This window comes from Ochotona princeps, chromosome 25, assembly GCF_030435755.1.
Source record: "Ochotona princeps isolate mOchPri1 chromosome 25, mOchPri1.hap1, whole genome shotgun sequence".
Taxonomy (NCBI): domain Eukaryota; kingdom Metazoa; phylum Chordata; class Mammalia; order Lagomorpha; family Ochotonidae; genus Ochotona; species Ochotona princeps.
Genome location: NC_080856.1, coordinates 29,293,539 through 29,312,124, shown reverse-complemented (window position 1 = coordinate 29,312,124; position 18,586 = coordinate 29,293,539). Strand labels below are relative to the sequence as shown.

Below are 18,586 nucleotides of genomic sequence, written 5' to 3'. Positions count from 1 at the left end.
CCCTATCTCACTCGTTTGAAATGAATATCACTGGTCTGCATTTTCTTTTTGGTTGTCCTTACCTTTTTGTTCTATCCCCCTCTTGCTCTATTATTCCGGTCCTTGACTCCGTCATTTCCTTCGGATGGACCCGACCATCATGTAAACCTAGTGAGGGTATCGGTGTGCCCTGCTTCTTCCCTAGCAGCTACTCAGGTTTGTGTTTAAGTGCAGTTACATCAGTGGGCTGTATCCTATCTGAATTTTCTGCCTTCTGGTATGCTCATTCATCGTTACAATGAAATAACACAGGGTTAATCAGGCTTCTGCCTGGGTTAGAAATCTTCCTCAAACCTCAGGTGGGTAGCAACTTGCAAATTTCCTGATTCGGCATATAATCCAGGAGCTGAAATCAGAACCCAGATTCCTACACATGTTTATCCAGCCTTGGATTGAGCACTACTGTTGCTTTGGAGTTCGACACATCTAGAGGGAGGGAGTAATTGTTTAATTGACAGAATTACCGGAAGACTGTATTTTTAAGGGTGGGTGTTTAGTACAGTGAACTTGGGGTTCTTGGGCCCCATCTAGGAGCGTGTGGGCTGAGTCCTGGCTGCTCTAAACTTCCCAGTCAGCTTCTCACTAATGAGGATCTTGGGAAGTAGTATAGGATGGCTCAAGCATTTGAGACCTGAGCATTCCTGATGGGGCTCTAGGCACCTGGCTTCAGCCTGGCCCTGCCCTGTCTGTCATAGGCATTTAGGAAGTAATACAGCAGTGAAATAGCTATGTGTATCTGTCTTTCAAATACAATGGAAATAAATTGATTTAAATCATTTTTACGATGAGATGAATTTTCATAAAATTGACAAAAGCATCTTGGTGTAGGTGTTTTTTTTTTCAGGAGGCTAGAATTAGGGTAATTAGAAATGAAGAGGGAACTGAAGTAGATGCTATTTTTTGTGATTAGTGGAGATGGTATGGGGAGAGAGTATGGAGGAATACAAATTTTCATAGTGTAGAGCAAAGCAAAGTTGTATAGTATTCTAAGGAATCCCTTACTCTTAAGTTCTTCATGCATTTGCTCCCATAGCCATTCCTTTTTACTTATTACTTTTGAAATGCATGTTCTCAAAACTTTATAACCAATACTAAAACGATTGGGATTATTCACCAAGGCATGACGGGATAGAACAAAGGCGTTTCTAGAAGGAACAAGTAGAATGTCTTCATATTGCACAGAAAGCTTCTTCACGCATTCTATAAATATTTGCTGTGTAAATATGATGAAAATAGTCTAATGATGATATGTTTTGGATACAAGTTTTTTGAAAAATATTCTTTTGTGGCTTTGGTAATTTTTCAAAAGTTAGGTTACAGTGCTGTCTACTCATTTGATGAGGAGTACTGAATCAAAATCACACCTTTTAGGTTCAGTACAGATAATATGGTTAAAGACAACACAATTTTTTTTTATGAGTTTAGAGTCTTCAGGCTGATTTTGTATGTGCACCCGGGGTGTTGTTGATGGAACAGATTGACTTAAAGGCAGTTAAAGAGCATCTAAATTGAAGGTTATGATGGCTAATGTTTGAAAATAATGCTGTCTGTAGTCTATTTTAACTTATCATGGTTGCGTCCGTCCTTAGGCCTCCGTATCTGTGATTTGCTCCCACTACAATATTTTCAGGAAATATTTTAACTTACTCTTCTGCTGACATTTTTCCCTGTTAAGTCAGTTTGATCAAATGTGTCCTCCATATTTTCTTTGATCTTGATTTTTTTTTTTTTTTTAGCCTACAATAACATTTCAAAGCTTTGTCATTACTTGCTTTCTGGGTTTCACTTTTTTCTTCCATGTTTATTTTGAATATTGTTTACATAGTTGAGAGGGATGCACACCTGTGTGGGTCTCTGATTAGGATGGAGAGGGTTGAAGGTGAGTGGGAAAAATGCTTGGAGTTTTTATCTCCTTGTGTCTGCAGGGGAGGGACGGGAGGTGGCTGCTCCTGTTTGTCAAACCGCATCAGCTCCCAGGGAATGTGGACAGCCATTAAGTGGTGCCTAAGCGACCCCGATCTGGGGCAATGTTCTGGGGTGTTGCTTGAGTTGTTTTCTTAGTTTTAAGACATTGGCTTCACTGCACCAGGGTTGAGAAAATCTTCCAAGGTCTATTGGCTGACCAAGTCCACCTAGTGCATCCACAGGCCCAGAAACGTGTGGCATAGCTTGGCCAGGAGAATTGTCCAACCTGTTCTGCTTTCCATCTCTGACAAGGCACTTGATGTTTTCTGCCAGTCCAGATGAGCTGGCTGGCATGTCCCCTGTGTATCTGGGCTTGCTACCCACTGTAGAGACCCAGTCCCTATATGTACACTCTAAGGTCAGATCACATTATTGTGGTTTTCCCTGTGGCCAGGCTTTGAGTCCAGCAATCTTGTTGGGGATTCCCCCGGGGAACCTTGCCCGGGGTGACCTCAGGCTTCACTCTGGTCAGGTTTGCTTCACCACTACTCCAGTCATTGCACATACTGGTGGAAGCAGCTGCCTGGTCATTCCCACCCCCAGCCCCATCTCTCACTCAAACTGATGGGTACAACAGCCTTGGCCAGCCCAGGCCAGGCCAGGCCAGCCCAGCCCAGCCCAACCCAGCCTACCACAGGCCCAGTCTTCAAGCATACCATTAGGTGCTGTGGTCTAGTCTGGGTGACCACCAGGAACCCCCACCAGGCCCACACCCAGCCTGGTTTTTTGTATGTGTGGCAGCCTGGACTGGTCTGTCTTGCATCGCATCTGGCTCACTCTTGTGCACACAACTCAGTGTTGCGAATTCGCTCAGCCTAATTTGTCCCCAGACCTGGCCGTCAGTTGTGCCGATGTATGCTGCTGCCTTGCCTAGCCTGGCCCGTCCCCGACCCTGGCAGCTTATGCTGCACCAGTGGGTGGTGTGCAACGCAGTTTAGCCCAGTCCAGGTCTCCCACATGGGCGAGTGCCTTGACGTGACCCAGACATGCCTTCCATTTTTCTCCCCAGTAAAGCACTCCATCTTGGCTCCCTTGCCCACCTGTGAGTGCAGTGACCTGGTCTACAGAAGACCGCAGAAATCATTCTTCCTCAGTCAAGCATGCCCTCAGCCACACCCACTCCAGTATGTCACTAGAACCACTTCCCTGGGCCGTCTGCAGAAACCCCACCCAGGGGCTGGTGTACCATGTCCCAGCTCAGAGTTCCCCGTCTTCCTCACATATCTTTAAAAAAACAAAACAAAACAAAACAAAATAGGCAACTATGCTAGCACACTGGTACAGGTAATACAAATTTGGCATTAATTAAGCCCAAATCACCCGCCTGTTTATTGTCTGCTTTTCTTCCAGCAGTGTCACACCTGCCTAGGTACCAGGCTACCTAGGCAGTTACAGGTGGGGTGGATTTCACGTTTTAAAATACATGTTAGGAATCTTGAAATTCCTTGTGCTTCTGATTTTTCTTGGTAACTAGCTGAATGGTTTGCCTTGGGTGATGGTCTTAAGCCCGACCTTGCACTTGTGAACAGCACTTGCTTTTCCACAGATGTGAACCAGCAAGGATCCAACCAAGTCTATCCCATCTAGAATGAGGACATATATCCCGAGGACTGAAGAAGCTATTCAAGGCAGGCTTTTGTGAATCTACTTTAGTTACGGATCCAGGCAGGAAAGAACACTTGTTTTCAGGGACTGGGAAACCACGGGATGCATGTGTGTGTCGTGGATGAAACCATGGGATGCATGTGTGTGTCGTGGATTTGGAGGGGGAGTGTGCTGATACTACATGGTGACTGACGGCACGCATGTTGCGGTCAAGGTCGCCTTCTAAGGCAGGGGAATTGCAGGGCGCAAGGGAAACAAAGACCTTGTCCTAAAGGGGTTTGTATCCTAGCAGGGGACTGATAATGTTAAGTCAGTCAGGCCTTCAGATAAAAGTCAGCTCAATTCTTGCTGAGTTTTAAAGACTAATTTGGGAGGCGGATGTCTATCAGAGGAAAGGGGACGCGAAAAAAATGTGGCAAATTAGAAGAAAAACTGGAGCAGCAGGTGCAGAGCGCTGTGGAACCTAGGTATTCCGACAAGAGACGCAGCCCTCTTATCCATTATCGTAACAACTGGGCCAAATCCTACTCATGCAGGTTCTTTTTTTTTAAGGTTTATTTTTTTATTGCAAAGGCAGATACACAGAAGGAGAGACAGAAAGTTCTTTCATCTGTTGACTCTCTCCCCAAGTGGCCACAATGGCTGGAGCTGAGCCCATCCAAAGCCAGGAGCCAGGAGTTTCTTCCGGGTCTCCTATGCAGGTGCGGGGCCCCAAGGTTTTGGGCTGTCCTCTACTGCTTTCTCCAGGCCACAAGCAGGGAGCTGGATGGGAACTGGAGCAGCCAAGACATGAAGTGGTACCAATATGCATCCGGTGTGTGCAAGGCGAGGGTTTAGCCACTATTTGATAGCACCAGTCTGCAGATTTTTTTTTCGTAAGATTTATTTATTTATTTTACAGAGTAACAGAGAGGGAGCGGAAGAGAGAATGAAAGAGACAGAAAATTCCAGACCACTGGTTTACCTCCCACTACGGCTGGAGTTTCATCAGTCTGGAACTTCACCGATCTGAAGCCGGGAGCATCTTCTGGGTCTCCCCCATGCATGCGTTGGCCCATGCATCCGGGTGGTCCTCCACTGCCATCCCAGGCACAAGCAGGGAACTGGAGTGGAAATAGAGCAGTCCGGACTCCAACTGGATCCGTGTGGCTGACACTGTTGGCTGGCGGCTCTCCCTGTGCACTGCAGCGCCAGCATCTCCTGTACAGAAGTTTATAGTCTTAATTGGCTAAGTTATTCTTCACATGTAATTACTGGGAATTAAATATTCACTCATCTTTCATTTTGCAAAGTAGTATTTAAAAGGGTAGTCATTAAGGTGTGATTTGTAGGACTCCTCGTTGAAAATTCCTTCTTAACCATTGCACGCACTCACTCAGTATACTCCTCTAAAGGACAGGCATGAATCTTTTGAAAAATACCCTTGTTTTCAATAATGGGTGATCTTAAGGCCCTATTTTTTCCCCCCAAATTGTGTGAAGAGAGGGAATTAGTTCTTGCTTTGCTGTGCACACTGCCCTTGCTCTCCGTGGCAGACCGGAGTGCAAGGTGCCGGGTCCCTGACTGTTGACTCGCCATCAGCTGTGAGGAAGAGTGATGCTGCCGTGACCTCTTTTCCTTGGGTTGTGAAAGTTGTGCTATTTTGTGCATTAGCTCTGAGCCTCGAGGGATGCCAAGCCAGTGGAGAATAATCGATCATGGCTGCCCCGAGAACTGCTTTTGAAATGAATTCTGAGACGGGGGCTGGAGCTCATCAGAGAAGAAAATTATGATTGATATGTGAAATCCGCTGTGGGCAGAGAAGGGCGAACTTCACTGCTAAGCCTGGAGTTCTCCGGTCGGAGCACAGTGACGCCCTATGAGCTCTGACTTTGCTCCGATTTTAATCTCCACGGGTGGAGGGGTCATTTATTCCACATAGTCTGCTCCACAGACAACTGAAATAATTGAATGGCCTCTTGCCTTCCCAATAGAGTTGTTGATTTGACTATCTGCAAATAATATCACATCCTGTTTGTTTTCAGGGCTAGTTTATTCTGCTTGAAACATAGAATTATAACAAGCGTTAGTAAGGTGAAGATAAAGGTTGTGAAACAAAGACCAAGAACTCGAGTAGAAAATGTTCTGTGTGGCATTAAGCTATGAGGAAACTGTTCTTGCTTGACTATACCAACTTATAATAATTCATTGAGATTATATAAAGTTCAAAACATAATTGTTAAGATGCTTTAATGGTACAACATTGTAATCCTTGGGAAATTTTCAAGAATTGTTGCTAGTATTCTTAACATACAGTATTAATGTATTATGAATTCAGCAGGACTTGAGCCAGCACACATTGTACTAGTGGCTTAACCCACGTTGCCATCATCTCAAGTTCAATCCTAAGCTTTTATTTATTTTTGATAGACTTGTGTAGTTTTATTGTGTTTACTTTCCATGGTGTGATTTCCTCCCTTCTTCCAGCAGGTGTTAATAGATTTCTAAATGTAGGCCAATTTCACTGGAGTTAGGGTGGAACCTCAGTGTCATTTTTATTTATTTCTCGAAGAGCTAGGGAGCCTGAGAATTGTTTTCATATGTCTCTCAGCCATTTGGATTTGTTCAGGGAAAAATGCCTGCTCATTTCCTTGGCCCATGTCTTCGCAGGGTTGTTTATCTCGCTGTTGTCGAGTTTCTGAGAGTCTTCGTAAATTCCTAGTATTATTCCCTTCCTGTTGTATGGCGTGAATAATCTCCTCCCATTCTGTTGATTACTTCTTTGCTTGGTTCATCATTTGCTTTGGTGTTCGGAAGCTTCTTGGTTTGACACAGTCCCATTTGTTTATTTTGGCTTTGACTGCTTGTGCTTTGGGTAACTTTTCTAAGAAGTCTTTCCCAATACCTGTATCTTGTTTTCTATGTTGCCCTCTAATAGTTTGATGATGTCTAGGTGCAGATTTAGGTCCTTGATCCATTATGTTTTATAATTTTCATCATAGAGTACTTCCACATCTTTGATTTTTGTTTATTCCAAGGTATTTAATGTTCTTCACTATTTTAATGGGGACTGCTTTTTCTCTACCGTGGAGGTTTTTTTTGGTGTTTACTGGGGCCATCAATTGATGTTCATTAGTTTTGTACCTTGCTACCTTGCCAAACTCTCTAGGAGTTCCAATATTCTTTTTATTGAGTCCTTTCCTTCTCCCATATATAGAATCACATCATCTGTGAACAGGGTAATTCCTCATTTCCAATTTGAATCCGTTTCTTTTTCTTGTCTAATAGCTCTAGTGAGACCTTCCAATGCTGCGTTGAAAAGCAGTGGTGAAAGTCTTGTTCAGTTCCAGATCTTAGTGGGAAAGCTTGCAGTCGTTGCCCATATACTGCTTTGATTGTGTGTGGAATGTTCCTGTTGTACCTTACCTTGTTTAGGGTTTTTAGCAGGGAGTGGTGTTGGATTTTATCAAATGCCTTCAAATGCCTTCTCTGCCTCAGCTGAGATGAAGGATTTTATCCTTCAGTCTGTTCATGTTTATGGAACTGTGTATGCTCGTCTGTCGCTGTATGGCTGGGCTACATCCCATCTGGTCCAGACTAGCTGGTCTGGGTGGGGTGAATGATGCGTAGGATGCACTGTTGGATTCTGTGGGCTAGTATTTTGTGGAGGAGTTTTGCATCTGTGTTCATTAGGGGATGCTGCGTTCACAATTTGGAAAGAATGCCTCCTGTCTTTTGTTCTGAATAACTTCTGGAAGAATGAAATTAGTTGTTCTTGAAATGTTCAGTAGAATTCAGTAGTGAAGCCATCCCATCCTGGGTTTTTTGGGGGCGGAGAGGGAGGAGGAGGAAGGAATTAATTACTGGTTCAATCTCCATCCTGGTTATAGGTGTATTTAGATTTTTCATTTCTTGATGATTCAATGTGGTTAACTTGTGTGTGTCCAGAAATCTATCCATTTCTTTTAGATCCTCCAGCTTTTTGGCACATGTACAGTTGCTTGTAATAATTCCTGATTATTCTATGTATGTCCTAGGTATCCATTGCTATCATTCTTTTTTGTGTCTGATTCTATTGATTTGTATCTTCTCCAGCCTTTTTTATTGATTAGTTGAGCTAATTGGGGTGTCTATTGTTTCTTTTTTTAATTTTCTCAATGAGGGCCTGGCGGCATGGCCTAATGGCTAAAGTCCTCGCCTTGAACGCGCCTGGTGTGAGAGGAGTTAGACTGGGTGGTAGGCAGTTAGGGTTTTCTGGGTCCCCAAGTCATTTTTCTTCCCAAATATAAAGGGGTATTTTCCCCACCATGTCTTGGATTCACCAGAACACGTCTCTCCCAAGACAAATGCATATCTTATCGGGAATGCTCCCCCAGGAGACAAGGGTGACATTAACATATCTATTCCCCACCTGAAGCCTCCACCCAATTCTGTCTCCAGCCATTGCCAAGGGGGAGGGCTTCAGACTGGCCTCTTTATCATTAGAAAGGGACCAAGGAAGTTAGCCAGTGACACCTTTTTGGCCTTTTGTCCCAAGGCCAGGTACCATGGAAACCAGGAATTTCCTTTGTTTATGGAGAAACATCTTTGAGGGGAACCTTTAAAAGATGCTTTCTCCACCATTAATATGGGTTTTTCTCTCTTGCCTTTCCCCCTGCCACTATGGCAGAGGATCTCGAGGCCCCCTCCCATCACTAGGATGGGAGTCTACTTTCTCAACTATTTCTAATCTTACTTTAAAACTAAACTGTGTCCGCATGAAAATTCTTCTTTCCTGCGAGACAAGAATTTGAGGTTGCTGCAGTACTCGGGGTTCAAAAACCCTACAACACTGGGATCCCATATGGGCACCAGTTCTAATCCCAGCAGCTCCACTTCCCATCCAACTCCCTGCTTGTGGCCTGGGAAAGCAATCGAGGACGGCCCAAAGCCTTGGTTCCCTGCACCCGTGTGGGAGACCTGGAAGAGGTTCTTGGCTCCTGACTTCGGATTGGCACAGCATCTGCCATTGCAGCCAGTTGGGGAGTGAATCATCAGGTGGAAGATCTTTCTCACTGTCTCTCCTCCTCTCTGTATATCTGACTTTCCAATAAAAATAAATAAATCTTAAATTTTTTTTCTCAATGAACTGTTTGATTTCTTGCTCTTATTCATTTATTATTCTTTTGATTTCTATATGGTTTAGTTCCTCTCTTTTTTTTTTTTTTCCTGCTGATCTTGGGATGTTTTGCTGGTTTTCTTCTTCAGATGTATGATTAGCCTATTTCCCTGATGTCTTGCTATTTTTTTTTTTTTTTTTTTTTTTTTACTTTGGCACTGGTTACAATAAGCTTTCCTCCTGAGACTGCCCTGTTCACACCCTCTTTAGGCAACAGATAGATGGGGCCTTTTTTTTTTTAATCCAGTCTGCTAATCTGTCTTTTGATTGAGTTTAATCTATTTGCATTCAGGATTACTATCTACAGGTAGTGATTTGGCTCTGTCATTTTAGAATTGAGTGTGTGATTTTGGTTTCTTTTGTGGCTTTATTGGGATGTTCATGTTTTCCTTTGGATTTGGGAGGCATTCTTTTTATCTAGAGTACATCTTAGAGCAACATTTGTAGGGCATGTCTGGGAGAGGTTATATCTTTCGGTTTTTGTTTGAAAGAAAGTGGAAATATTTCATTTTCAAATGCAAAGGAATGCTTGGCTGGGTATGTGTTCTTCTGTGCTGACGCTGTTTTTCTTTTAGGATCTGGAATATGTCACTCCATTCTCTTCCGACCTGTAGAATTCCCTCTGACAGGTCAGCTTGGAGTTTGGTTGGGATTCCTCTATGTTAATGGACTTTTCTCAGGTGCATATTTCGGTACCTTTTCTTTTTGTTCAACTCAAGATAACTTGAGTATGATGTGTAAGGATGGCTTCCGGTTGAGTTGTTCGGTATTCTCTGCCCTTGCTCTGTATTTGGTTTTGCCTTCTTCCCTTTTTGGAAGATTTCTCATTTATTATTTCATCAGATACCTCTTTCAGCCCAGCTTCTCTCTCATGCCTACTGGAACACCTATAAGCGTTGTTTAGCCTCTTGATGGCATCACTCAATTCCTGTACGATTTTCTTAGCTTTCCTCTTCCAGCTTTCTGTTTGGGCATTTTTGCATGTGGTGTCTTCCTGTTCTGAAATTCCTTCTTCTACCTCACTTATTCTATTATGAAGGCTTTCCATTGAATTTTTAATTTGCTGTATCATATTCTTAATTTCTAATAATCCAGTTTATTTGGTTCATCATTGCTATTTCCATTTGTTGCATTCCTGTATGTGCTGCTTATTTTGAAGGAGTCTTATAATAATTTTAAAAAATGATCCAGAATTTCCTCGATGCATTCTTCAGTTAATTCCCAGATTAAAATAGCCTTTTGCATCTCTGCAGGGCAGGCACTGATACCCCCAGTCATTGTTCTGATACCTCGTCTTACACCCTGGGCCATTGCACCTGATTAGTGGCTTCTTTTCCTGGGGGCTGGTTTTTAAGCAGTGTCATCTGCAGGTTTACGGGTCAACTTAACTCATCCTGGCCACTGCCATTCCCTCCAGTAGGTTTCAGTCCTCGGCTCCTGTACTAGGCTTCTGCCGTGGCCTCTGCAGCTGGGGCTCCCAGTTCTCCGCTCTCTGCTCCCTGTCATCCTGTGTTGCGGTCACACCATTGTCTGCTTAGGCTTTCTCATCGTTCCAGCTGAACCCAGGATTAGGGAGACACCAACTGTGGCTTTAAGCTAGATCAGACTTATCAGTGACACCTGTCGCACGGATTCTTTTCTGATTTTTTCCTCTTCCTGCCAAAGCCTGCTGGCAGTTAGTTCTGCGTGCTACCCATATTTTGGATGGAACCTGTGGAACACAAGGTTGCTGTTTTCCCAGTGGGGTGAGTGCAGTGTTGGAAGTGAGTTCCCCCCTGGTTTGGCACATGCACTGCTCACGGTTGTTCCCCCAGTGACTTTGCTGCAGAACTCAAAATGGTACCCAGTGTGGCACTGGTGGGCATCTGGGCCATGGAATTCACCCTGTCCTCACACCCATCCCATGAGGCCCCGCCACTTTGCTTCTGATCATGATCAGATTAAAGAAATCAGCAGGATCCATAGTTCTACTGACTTGATTGGCCTCCTGCTTTCCCAGTGACCACCCCTTCCCACCCGGCCATCAGTACAGCTCTGATTGCCATTGGAGTACTGTTTTCTGTGGCACCGCTCCCCTGTCTCTGCTTCTTCCTCATGTCCATGGGTCTCCAGGTGCCCTCTGCCCTTGGCCTGCCCACTCCTACTTCCCAGGGTTGTGCCCTCTCTGCTTCTCCTTTGTTAATCCTTCTCCACCCGTTTTAACATGACCGCACTCTGTCCCACCATCCCACCCGCCTGTCTATACTAAAATTTGAAAGTGGCCAACATAGGTCTTCTGTGTTGGGGCGCAGCAGCCATTGGTGGCTCACACTCGCACTTTCCTCACCCTGTCCTTCCTGCCTTCAGCTCCATTCAGGATCACCAACAGCGTGGAAGTTAACTCCGGAGGCTCCGCACGCCCGATCCCTCCTGCCTCCTGCTAGGTTAGGTTAGTTAACTATAGGAAAACTCTGGGCTATGGTAACTCCCTTCCTGCCTAAAACTTTGTCGTGCTTGGCTCTCAAAATTGATTGGAGGATGAGAGCTTAGAAACCCCTGACTTTGGCAGCTGGATGCAATAGCTCCTGGAGTGTAGCGGGAGCTGCTGTCGCCAAGCTTGGACAGTAAAGGCTTCTTCAGCTGGAGTGTCCGGCGTGAGCTCTTTCGCTCTCCGGAACACTTCTAAATGTTACAGATACAGTTCTAGTAATAAGTGGCTAATCTTTAGAAACGGAAGGCAGAAACATGACTGTCCACTTTTAATGAAGTAGAAAGTGAGTAGCAAGCAGTGCGTGCGGACAGCGCCGCAGCAGCCTGCCCGCCCCTCTGGACCTTCCGGTTTGCTTTGTTGCATGTTTTGTTAAGGGCAGCAATTAGAGGCCTTAGATAAGGGTCCAGAGCTTGACTCGTCTTTGCCTGGTTCCTTAACTGTCTGCTGTGATTGGAATGTAGGCAGGACACGTACAAAAGTTACGGGCTTCGCACCTGCGCTGGGAGGATGACGGTTCGAGAAGTGCACCTTCCACTACAGCACCGAGGACAGGATCTGTGACTCTGATCCTATCGTCTCTTGCTTCCCCAAATTCCTCCTCTATTTGTCTTTATTTTCTGTATGATAATGGTTACACGGTTTCTCTCCTTGATGTTACTTCCTCTCCTTTCTAGGTCCTAGAATGTAAACAGGTATCCATCCAACTCCTGTCTTATAAAAGGGCCCCAAAGATGAAAAGTCAGGCACCTGGCCCGTGAGCGTTAGAGAGCAACTATGCACGGAGAGGCTGGTTGGAGGGAGTTAACAGTGTAGGATTTTTTTCTGTGAAACTGGAAGAAAGAACTGCTCTAGTGAAATCGCTGTTTGCACAAGTAGTTTTTGGCATGTACACTTATAAAGAGACTGATCAGAATGAAATGCAGGTAAGGGGAATTGTTTTCTTAAAAACCACCCAAAACATATGTATGGATAAGTAAACATTTTTATTTGATATTTTAATCTTACACATTTGCATAAAATAATTAACAATTCTATTATTTCTACTGATCAACTGTTCAGCATTGCAGGCTTGGCTTGTTCAACAGATCCCTTTTTCGAGCCTTAAGCTGTTTTACAGCCAAAAAAAAAACCGTTGTCGATTACTTACAGTAACTGGGATTGTGGATACACAAAAACATGTTGGGCAGGTTCTCCTGAAATCATGGTTTGCATGGGACAGAAAGGCACAGGACGATAGGACAGTCTCATGATGACAGAACTGTGACTACATGTCCATGCCAGTCTCACCTGGCTACATTGGTAACAATTCTAGGTGCTGAAAATGTGGGTGATAAAAAGAACCTCAGGTCAGACCAGTCCCGCCTGCCATTCGTCTACTGAGGAAGAAGGGTCCCGGGGATAGAGGTGTTTCCAGTGTAACCTCCTAAAGCCGTGATGTTAATTGGTCCACATGGACAAGCTGATTGCCTGGTCTTCTGAAAACACTCACAGCCTATAAACTAACATTTTAAAAGTCCGAGGTATGTCCAGGTTGTACTGCTGATGAGGCCAGCCACCCACTAAAGCTTTCTCAGTTTGGGATGTATCATGTAGGCAGGGCATTAGGAATTATGATTTAACTTTCATATCATTTCTGTCTCCATTGGCAGCTTACATACGTACTTATTTTCAACGTTCAAATTGGGTCACTGGCTCTCAATGTATTTTGAAAAGACAACAATAAAACCAGAGAAGCATGCAGTTTTAACATCCCCATCTGGAAGGATTTTTTTCTTCCTTCTCAAGAAAAGGGAATATATATATATATAACATAGAGAAATCCAATATAGACAGGTACTTGTGAAATGTTTAAGCATGCGTAACTGTAAGAGGAACTTTGAGAGTCTTCTTCGTCAACAAGTGGAATGATTAATGACTTAATAATTAGCACTGAACTTGACCGTGGAATGATCACACTAGCTTCCCAAATGAAGGTAGTCAAGATGAATACTGTTGAGATAGACAGTATTCTCACTGTAAAGCTGACACCCGGCATTTACAATGCTGTCTGGATTTCCTAAACACTAACATGTTTAAGAGTCCTGAGCTTCCCGCGGAGAGGTTGGGATTCCTGGTGACCCAGCTGAAGAGTAGGATCTGAGGAATATGTTGGCAATGAGATAAGGCGGAGACATACCTACAAGTGCTGTTGGTAGTGTGTCGTCTTCTTTTTGTTTAAATTTTACCTTTTCCCCCCTACATGCTTTAACATTCCATTAGGTAACCATATCAACAAATGGCAATAACAAAGAACAGGAAAAAAAAAAAAAGCAAGCAAGAAGACAGGTTAGATTTTGATGGCCATGGTCCAGAGGAGTGGCTGGTCAGTTTCCACAGTCACAACGCCAGAGCCGTCATAGTCGTTGGAGGTACTGACCAACGTTCCAAAAGCAAGTGCAGCATTTTCTGTAAGCAGAAGAGGACAAGATTAGCAAGAGTCATCCTTTCGCTAGTGTGACCTTTGGTCAGCCATTACCCAGACACAATCACGCACATTTCGATACAAGATAAATAAAAATAGAATAGGTAAAATACATGATACAGAAGTCTAAAACCAGATTTCTGCAAGTTGCCATGACCACTTTTACAATTTAGGGATTGATAGTCTTTCCAGTATTAAGTTGCAATAAAATTTTCCCCACCAAATGGAAACCCAGATCTTGAATGGGCTACAGATACTTTTCTTGCCTTAGTGCGATTTAAATGTTTCTTCATGGTTTAGAATTGACATTTTGGGCCTGGCACGATAGCTCACTGGTTAAATACTAGCCTTGCAAGTGCTAGGATCCCATGTGGGTGCTGGCTCATGTTCCAGCTGTTCCATTTCCCATCTAGCAAACTGCTTATGGCTTGAGGCAGTGCAGGGTGGCCCAGGGTCTTGGGACCCTGCACCCATGTTGGAGACCTGGAGGAAGCTCCTATTTCCTGACTTTGGATCAGCTCAGCTCCAATAGTTGCAGCCAATTGGGAAGTAAACCAGTAGACAGAAGATGTTTCTTCATCTCTGCTTCTCTCTGTAAATCTGCCTATCCAGTAAACAGATAAAAAGTCTAAAAAAATTAACATTTTATGTAATATTTATTCAACTCCAAAAAGATTTGTTTTAAAAGGGATTAGTTTTATTTGAAAGGCCAACTTGGAAGAGGGAGAAGGAAAAACAGATCTTTCATCGGCTGGTTCATTCCCCAAATGGCTGCAGTGGGTCCTGGAGCTGGGTCAGTGCAAAGCCAGGAGCATGGAGCTTCTTCCAGCTCTTCCATGTGTATGCAGGGGCTCAAGGTCTTGGACCACTTCTAGCTGTTCTCCCAGGCACATTAACAGGCAGCTGGGCCAGAAGTGGATGAGCCGGGACTTGAACTAGCATCCCTACGGGATGTTGTCATGCACAGGCCGTGGCTTTAACCACTACACCACAGTACTGACCCCTAAATACACACTTTCTCAAATGTTATTGCCAAGGTAGAGATTGACAACTACCCCCCTTCTCATTTTACAGGTATAGTTCATCTCATCAAAGTGATTGTAAATTCCTGAATGGGATAAAAAAAAAATCCTTTGTCTCAGTGGATAATATTTTCCTGGCTGAAGTTTGAAAAGTGAGTGGGCACTTGGTTAATTCCACATAAGATGTCTGTCCTGTATCAGAGTGTCTGAATTTGAAGGTGAATCTGCCTGGGTTTCCAGCTCGCTAATACACACCCTAGGAAGCTGTGGGACGGCACTGGGAGAGACTTGGGTGGAGTTCCAGGCTTTGACCTTGGCCAGATGTAGCTATTGCAGTCATTTTGGGAGCAAATCAACAGACAGGAACCCTCCCCATGCCTTTATTTAAAATAAATAACAAAAATTTAAAACTCGAAGAGACAAATACGGGGGAGATAATTTAATTACGAGGCCTGCTTTCCACTAGGGGGAGCTTGCCGTCTGCCTGAGAAAATCTTGTACAGGCGATTTAAGAAATCAGAAATGGAATTTTAAGGTAACGAATAAGCAGTACTAGTAGTGTACCCTGATTTTATTTTTAACGAAGACTCCAATTACTTTTCATAGTTGTCAACCCTTCACCAACACAAACACTGATGTATAAAGTGAAACTGCCCAGGGCTTCGGAACGAGCCTCCTGTAACTAGTTCCTAACACACACTTCGGTTCAAAGTGCTCTCCTGTAAAAACCAGATTTTACAGTCTCCTGTTAACAACCACATTTCTGCGAGAGGAAGTTTCTAAGCAATGGGAATGCATGCACACATGTTCACAGATGTGGACAGGACCACGTGGTAGGAGGGTGGTGATCATGGAGGAACTGAAGAGGTCATTTACAATTGTCAGAAAACAAGCCTTGACGCTTCCGGCTGGTGGGCTCGCTTTGAAGCAGGGGGCTCACCAAGTGCTTCCTTGAGACCCGTCCTAGGCTGATGTCACTTCCCAGTAGGTATTTTTGTTTGGATTCTCTACCCTGTTACAGGCTGAATCCATATGTTTGCTATTTAAAAAAAATGATTTGGTTGTGCCCCTGGAGCATTTTGATATAAAAGCTATATAGACCCCTAGTGGAGGGCAGGCACAGTACAGTGTGAGGATGCGACATCTTTTCCCAGACGGGAGTTCAGAATTAAGACATGTCAGAACGCCCACAGGAACTGGAGCAAATCTGGGAGCACTTGAAAGGGTGAAAAATAGAGAAATGGATTACGATATACTGAGTAATAAAAGGAGTGCCCAGATGCGAATGGAGAGGAAAATTTTTTTTGAACATATTTTAGTTTTAATTAACAAATTGCCTGTGGTTTATACATAGCTTTTTTAAAAAAAAATCGTTTATTTGAAAGAAGCTAGAGAAAGGGAGGAGGCTGAGGGATGAGGGAGAGTACGAAGCGGAGGGAGATAGATCTTCCATGTGCCGGTTCACTTCCTGAACGCCTGCATCCCCCAGTGCTGGGACAAGCTGGAGCCGGGAGTTTTTCTGGGTCTCTAAGTGTCTGAGTCTTTTTTTTTTTTTTTTTCCACTGCTTTCCCAGGCCATTAGCAGAGAGCTGGGTGGGAAGTGGAGCAGCTGAGACTTGAATCGGTTCTTGCATGAACGCCAGCATCCCAGGCTGCTGCGTGACTCACCCTGCCGGCCCCGTCTGTATGGCTCTAAGGACAGAATGAGACTTCCCACGCCACAGAAAAGCTCCTCTTGACCGAAAACATGACAGAAGTCAAGGGTTGAAAAGGCACCATTTTGCAGCCACTTGTATGATAAATGCGGCAAGAACCATCATCGGATGCTAAAAGTACCGCATGGATGTAGGAAAACGGGATTGTCATGGTTTTAAAGATCCACATACTTTTCATTCAAAAGGAAATATCAAGGAAGTGTAGTGAATATTATTTTCGTTCGATGGTCACGTTGAGTTTTGCCAGTGAAAGGACAAATTGCATTATGTGTCTTCTGACAGGCTGCTAGGCAAGAATGCATTGCCACTCACACAGAATAACTTTGGACAAAAATACTCGACGTGAATCATTTCTCTATGGGGGAAACTCTGACAAATGCAGAATATAAATACTTGGCACAAAAGACTCAAACTGTAGAGGTTTCTTTTTTAATTACGAAAGACTGAAGTGGACATGAGAACTAAAGCCAGAGCAAGATTTTTTCGTAGGTCCCATATTTTAGAAAGTTCTGGAGATGACCGGGAACTGTGCGTACTGCCATTCTGTCAGTGTTGTTTTTGGAGTCAGTCACAGACCTGTTGGTGAGTAGCAGGATGTTTCTGCTCTTAGGAGAAATAAGCTGAAGAATGTTAATACTATTTTGTCTGCGAGGTATCTTCAGATGGTTCAGAGAGCAGGTGTTTGCCCCACACTTGGGAAGCCTGTGTTTTATACTGTCAATATCAGCTACTGATGCTGAGCTTACTCATGTTGAGTGCCTGGCTGCCAACTTCCTTGTGGCCCACGCACGCTTATGGTGGCATCTGGGGAGTGAACCAGCAGTTGGGAGATTTCTCTTTTTGCCAGATTAACAAAAAAAAAAAGATTATGAATTGAAGAAAATATGCCCAGTGTAGGAAGAAGTAACCTAGCCTATGACATGTTTGCATCGGAGCGTCTATGAAGAGCCTGTGCTGGTGCTGAGCACACAGCCTCCTATGTAGGAAGGAGTCTCTCTTGTCAGTTTCTACCAAGGAAGGCCTGCACGCCACTCCCTGACACAGAAGGACCTGGAAATTAACCTGCACAATTTTAGCAGAACTTCTTAAGGCTGGGGGGGGGCGGGTATGATAAGAGCTAAACTTATTGTTATGCGTGGCTCTGATAACAAGCTGTCAGGTGTGCCTGCCTTTAGACTTTATCTCTGCAAACCTTGATCTGCCCGACTCCTCCCAAGGTGAGCCTGTGACAGCCCTCCTGCACGCAGCAGAGCTGTCCAAAGAAGGGCTAAGTCTCCTCCTGCTTGAAACTGGGCGCATTTGTCTTCATCTCCCGCGTAAAAGTCACACGCTTCTCTTGCCCTTAGATTAGGGTTGTGAGGCATCAGAAGGCTTTGGCTATTCAATTATTCTTCCTTCTCTGCATTCTCTTGTGTTAGAACTCAGCCTGCTGTCCAAAAAGCAATTAGACCAGGAAAACATTGCCGCTGGAGGAGTCAAAACTAATTAGGCCAGTTAGAAAATGTCTCCTAAGATCAGAACTTTCAAAGTTTCGACTTTGCTAAAATAAACATAAAATGTTATTTTTCTTTGTTAGGAAGAACTCCCTCTTGTGCCGTATCATTAGCATGTTCTACTCAGAGTGGGTCCTGTGTTGCAATTAAAGAGCTCATCAGAGCAGCTTTAAGACAAAGATTACTAAGCTTTTGGAATAAAAAAGCATGGTACAAACTTGTAAAATATGATCCATTTGAACTAATGATTGACTTATGTGGAAAGTAGCCGGAAATGTTCAGTGTGAAGAGTTTCCGATTTAAATACATGTGCAAAGATGTGAGTGAAAGGCCCAGGGTTGCTGGCAGTTGGTGTCACCTTGCGCTCCTGGTCTCAACTCTGCATGACTCCCGTGGATTCCTACCCAAAAGCCATCCCTGTGAGAGCGACAGTGACAGCCCCTAAGGGGTTAGTCCCCGATGCACCTGGCTGCAGACTCACTCCCCAACTGGACAAGCCGCTTTGCGCTGCTGGGCCTCAGTGCCATCCCTGAAAACAAAGAGTGGTACTTTCCCACTTGAATTTTCTGCGACTTTCTCCGAAAGTGCCTCAAATGACCTCAATGTCCACCTGCAAAATGGTAAGCACAGTTGTCCCAGTTGCCTCCAGCACAGCTATTGCAAAGCTTGGAGTTAATCT

The 18,586-nt window shown here is 44.2% G+C and overlaps 1 protein-coding gene across 2 annotated transcripts in view; it reads right to left on the bottom strand.

Annotated features, from left to right (window-relative positions):
- Positions 1 to 13,021: 13,021 nt before the first annotated feature.
- Positions 13,022 to 18,586, bottom strand: part of TPK1 (thiamin pyrophosphokinase 1) — a 352,935-nt gene continuing 347,370 nt past the window's right edge. Inside the window, exon 9 of one of the 2 annotated variants that reach the window (XM_058655023.1) lies at positions 13,022 to 13,661. In XM_058655023.1, coding sequence (XP_058511006.1) covers positions 13,543 to 13,661 — 119 coding nt within the window. In that variant the 3' untranslated portion in view covers positions 13,022 to 13,542. The remainder of the gene's footprint in view (positions 13,662 to 18,586) is intronic. The other variant, XM_058655024.1, reaches the window with a different exon arrangement.